The sequence below is a fragment of the Galeopterus variegatus genome, unplaced genomic scaffold, assembly GCF_000696425.1.
Source record: "Galeopterus variegatus unplaced genomic scaffold, G_variegatus-3.0.2 Scaffold18459, whole genome shotgun sequence".
NCBI classification, from domain to species: domain Eukaryota; kingdom Metazoa; phylum Chordata; class Mammalia; order Dermoptera; family Cynocephalidae; genus Galeopterus; species Galeopterus variegatus.
The window spans coordinates 10,391-15,735 of NW_007744570.1; the positions used below are offsets into that span (position 1 = coordinate 10,391).

Sequence of the window (5,345 nt, forward strand, 5' to 3'; positions counted from 1 at the left end):
CTTCTATGCATAATTTCACCTTGTCCTGATGCTAAACTGTTATGCAAGAATAGAAAATCTCTTTGTTCCTTTGAAATTACAGTGCTCTAGCATTTCAACATTAGCTTCACAGGGACAGAAATTTTGTCATGTACACCACTGTATCCCCAGTATTTAAAAACAGTACCTGTCACACAGCATGTAGTCAATAAATATTTGTCAAGCAAATGAGTGAATTTTGATGTGATTCTTCCAGTTTTTTCTGAACAAAGTGAACAGGTATCATTTTCATTTTTTTGGTTTAGTGTCACATTTGAGGACGGCCACTGAGGATGAGGAATCAACTGAAAAGTATGAAAACTTTGGAAATGCAGAACCTAAGTGGCCCAAAGTGGAAGGTCTTCACAAGGATCATATGCAGGAATCTAAGGTTGATGAAACTTGTGATTGGGATAGCAAGGTAGAAAATCAATTGGAAAAGCCAGAGGGAAAAAGAATGAAGGAAGACAAAAGTGGCAACAGGAAAAAGATTGACAAAGCCAAGAACACAGCAAATATAAAGACAGAACAGGAAGATGAGGCATCTGAGAAAAGCTTACATCTGAGCTCAAAACATGTTACACACCAAACTGTCTGCGTAGAACAGAAAAACAGTGAACAAGGCAAATGCATGGAGAACATTAATGGAAACACTCATCCCAGTCTACAGCAGAAAACCAGTGTTGTTAAGAAATCACATAAATGTGATGAGTGTGGGAAATCCTTCAAATATAATTCCCGCCTTGTTCAACATAAACTTATGCACACTGGGGAAAAACGCTATGAGTGTGATGACTGTGGAGGGACTTTCCGGAGCAGCTCAAGCCTTCGGGTCCACAAGCGGATTCATACTGGGGAGAAGCCGTACAAGTGTGAGGAATGTGGGAAAGCCTACATGTCCTACTCCAGCCTTATAAACCACAAAAGCACCCACTCTGGGGAGAAGAACTGTAAGTGTGACGAATGTGGAAAATCCTTCAATTATAGCTCTGTGCTGGACCAGCATAAAAGGATCCACACAGGGGAGAAGCCCTATGAGTGTGGCGAGTGTGGGAAGGCCTTCAGGAACAGCTCTGGGCTCAGAGTCCACAGAAGGATTCACACAGGGGAGAAGCCTTATGAATGTGACATCTGTGGGAAAACCTTCAGTAACAGCTCTGGCCTCAGGGTTCATAAAAGGATCCACACGGGTGAGAAGCCCTATGAATGTGACGAGTGTGGAAAGGCTTTCATTACATGCAGAACACTTCTAAACCATAAAAGCATCCACTTTGGAGATAAACCCTATAAATGTGATGAGTGTGAGAAATCTTTTAATTATAGCTCTCTCCTCATTCAGCATAAAGTCATCCACACTGGAGAGAAACCTTATGAATGTGATGAATGTGGGAAGGCTTTCAGGAACAGCTCAGGCCTCATAGTGCATAAAAGGATCCACACAGGAGAAAAACCTTACAAGTGTGATGTCTGTGGCAAAGCATTCAGCTATAGCTCAGGCCTCGCAGTCCATAAAAGCATTCATCCTGGGAAGAAAGCCCATGAATGTAAGGAGTGTGGGAAATCCTTTAGCTATAACTCACTGCTTCTTCAACATAAAACTATCCACACTGGAGAGAGACCTTATGTATGTGATGTGTGTGGGAAAACTTTCAGAAACAATTCAGGCCTCAAAGTCCACAGGAGGCTGCATACTGGGGAAAAACCATATAAGTGTGATGTTTGTGGGAAAGCCTATATCTCACGCTCTAGCCTTAAAAATCACAAAGGAGTCCATCTTGGGGAGAAGCCCTATAAATGTAGCTATTGTGAGAAATCCTTCAACTACAGTTCTGCCCTTGAACAGCATAAAAGAATTCATACCAGGGAGAAACCCTTTGGGTGTGACGAGTGTGGAAAAGCCTTCAGAAATAATTCTGGTCTTAAAGTACATAAACGAATCCACACTGGGGAGAGACCTTACAAATGTGAAGAATGTGGGAAAGCCTACATCTCACTCTCAAGCCTTATAAATCATAAAAGTGTACACCCTGGGGAGAAGCCCTTTAAGTGTGATGAGTGTGAGAAAGCCTTCATCACATACCGAACCCTTATAAACCACAAAAAAATTCATCTTGGAGAGAAGCCCTACAAATGCGACGTGTGTGAGAAATCTTTTAATTACACCTCACTGCTTTCTCAACACAAAAGGGTCCATACTAGAGAGAAACCCTATGAATGTGACAGGTGTGAGAAGGTCTTCAGAAACAACTCAAGCCTTAAAGTTCATAAAAGAATCCATACTGGAGAGAAGCCCTATGAATGTGATGTGTGTGGAAAAGCCTACATCTCACACTCAAGCCTTATTAACCATAAAAGTACCCACCCGGGCAAGACACCTTATACATGTGATGAATGTGGAAAAGCTTTTTTCTCAAGCAGAACTCTTATAAGCCATAAAAGAGTCCATCTTGGGGAGAAACCCTTCAAGTGTGTCGAGTGTGGGAAATCTTTCAGTTATAGCTCCCTCCTTTCTCAACACAAGAGGATTCACACGGGGGAGAAACCCTATGTATGTGATAGGTGTGGGAAAGCCTTCAGAAACAGCTCCGGCCTCACAGTGCATAAAAGGATCCACACCGGCGAGAAACCCTATGAATGTGATGAATGTGGGAAGGCATACATCTCACACTCAAGTCTTATCAACCATAAAAGCATCCACCGTGGGAAGCAGCCCTATAATTGTGAGTGTGGGAAATCCTTCAATTATAGATCAGTCCTTGACCAACACAAAAGGATCCACACTGGAAAGAAGCCATACCGATGTAATGAGTGTGGTAAGGCTTTTAATATCAGATCAAATCTCACTAAGCATAAAAGAACCCATGCAGGAGAGGATTCTTTAAATATGATGAATATTGGAAGTCGTGGCACATCCCAGAAGAGAACCTACGAGGGAGGGAATACCCTGGATGGGACCAGAATGGGGATGCCTCTGTAGCAGGCAGAGCTTACCCAGTCTCAGCAAACTCAAATGGAAAAAAATCCTTATGAATGTAAGAATGTCTGAGGTTCTTATTCATGGCTTATAATTTACATAGTATAAATGAAACTGTTCTATATGATCATGAGTAATCTTTTCTATGTAATTTTCAATCATAGCCAGCAAGGAAGGCTCCAGTGTCAAGGTAGTTGAGCCCTTATGGAATATACAATAGTCCTTATTGGGATAAAATCTATTAAAGTGATGGAATGTGAGAAAAATCTTCAGTATAAGCAGACATTTCTGGACATAAAAGAAAACACACAAATGGAGAAAGGACTTCAATTGGAAATCATATAGTCGCCATCAAAAAGTTTATATTTGGGTAAATTCTGTGAATAGAAATGTAGGAAATTCAAGTATAGCTTTGCATACAATTTATACATTGGTCAGTGGAAAAAAAAGTCCAAGAAGGGCCTCCAGTAGGCAAATTCAGGGAGAGATAGGCTTCAGGGAATATAAATTTATTTAATAATCATGATGATGAAGTATAAACCTTATGTAATTGAATGGTTTGGGGGTGGCAGTGAGATGACTTCTGAAACAAAATTTGGATGTCCTTGTAGGAAAAGTAAAAAGCATAGACTGTTATAAATCTAACAAGAGATAGGAGAGAATTACTCATAAAAAATGCAAATTGATTAGGATATAGTATTGTAATACACTAGTTGAATGGGTGAAATGTCTTAAAATTTTCAAATGAACCCCCTCAATGAATAACGAATGTGTGATTAGTGAAAACCTGGACAGCAGTATTCACACATTATGCTACAATAAAAGGTTCTCCCATGGGGGGGATTTTTGGCATATTCAGTAAGTAACTAATGAATTACATCTTTAACATAAATTTGCACCTTACCTGACAGAAAGATTCAATTCAGGGATTCCTGTCAATAGCAATGTTGGGAAGGAGGGCATTTTATTTCAGGAGCTAAAAAGCTAAATAGCTACCAGTAATTGAGAGAAAGGTAGAAATTCATGTTTCTTAGTAATCCTGTTCAATGTTTGATTGTTTTAGAATGTGTTATTGTAAAGACTTCACGCATTACATATGTATATTGTCTGTTGTGAAATGTTATGAATACTTTGTCCAGGGCTCACTCTGTCTTTGCCTTGAAGGCCAGATGGTTGTGGCAAAGTAAGGTGGAATTCCAATAAAGAAATTCCTCAAGTGTAAACAGGCTGTGACTTACTTTAGATGGAGGGATATACAGAGCCATTGTGTGTCAGATCTTTATGGGGTAAGTTATACCAGATCCAAACCAGAGAGGGTGGCAGGGGACTCATCCCACAGAGTTAGTAACTCAGGTTTCACCACAAGTTAGGTGGTACTTCCAATGGAAGAAGCACAGAATGGATTTTGATGGGACCACAGGTAAGCAATGTGATCATAGTAAAGATGGATCATAACTTGTATGAGTGATCAGTCACCACACAGAAACAATTCTGTTAGGAACAGATAGAATTTAACATGAAATATTGTTAACTGTGTATGAAGCTGTTAACTAGATAAGTCAAAGGGGTAAAAGTAGATTCTTCTGATAATTAAGTAACCTGTCCAAGAAAACTGTGGGTGGGACCTATTAGTAGGGACTGAATTCTAAGTCTGGTTTTTCTCTGGCTTTAAAATCCACTGTCTTTACAAGAGAACAATCTCTAGCTAGATACTGTTCTGTCTCTAGGATTCTTATATCTCTCTAGCCAGGTAGTTTCCATACCTTTCTCTAGGAATATAATTCTTTCACTTTGTCTCCAAACCCTCACCAGTAAGTTTTGATGGTGGGGGTGGGATGGGTGAGGAAAGGGAGAGACAAAGCATTTCTGCCACTCAACTCCATTTTGGGTTTTTTTTGTTTGTTTGTTTGTTTTTCCAACTCCACTTTGGAATGTCCTGGCCACACTTGCTCTATATCCTTCTCTACGTATGTCACTGGCAAACCTTACCCCATCCACAGACTTGGATTAATTTATTCAGCAAATACTTGTTGAGGATCTGCTAGGCACCATCCACTGTCCCAGGCAATGGGTAGAGAGGATGGCAGCAGGAGTAGATCCTGGTAGATAAGGACAAGTAAGGGAGAAAGACCACAAGCAAAACAATCCTAATGGATGTCTGAACTAACCTCTACAGGTGTTCAGAGGAGAGCGACCACAACCAGCCAGGAAGGGGAAGGTCGAGGTGACATCTGGGTGGGATGTTGAATTAGGAATTTTTTGAGGGAGAAGTGGGAAATAGGACAGCTTGATCAAAGGCAGCATAGGAAATGCTCAAGCATCCTGGCTGCTGGTGGGCAGAAAGGGGAAGGCT

General features: G+C 40.7%; 1 protein-coding gene across 1 annotated transcript; it reads left to right on the forward strand.

The window, feature by feature from the left end:
• Positions 1 to 348: 348 nt before the first annotated feature.
• Positions 349 to 4,215, forward strand: LOC103582915 (zinc finger protein 62 homolog). The gene is given in 1 exon segment (XM_008564375.1): positions 349 to 4,215. A coding segment is annotated over 1 exon segment (2,670 nt). The 5' UTR covers positions 349 to 394; the 3' UTR covers positions 3,065 to 4,215.
• The last annotated feature ends 1,130 nt before the right edge of the window (positions 4,216 to 5,345 follow it).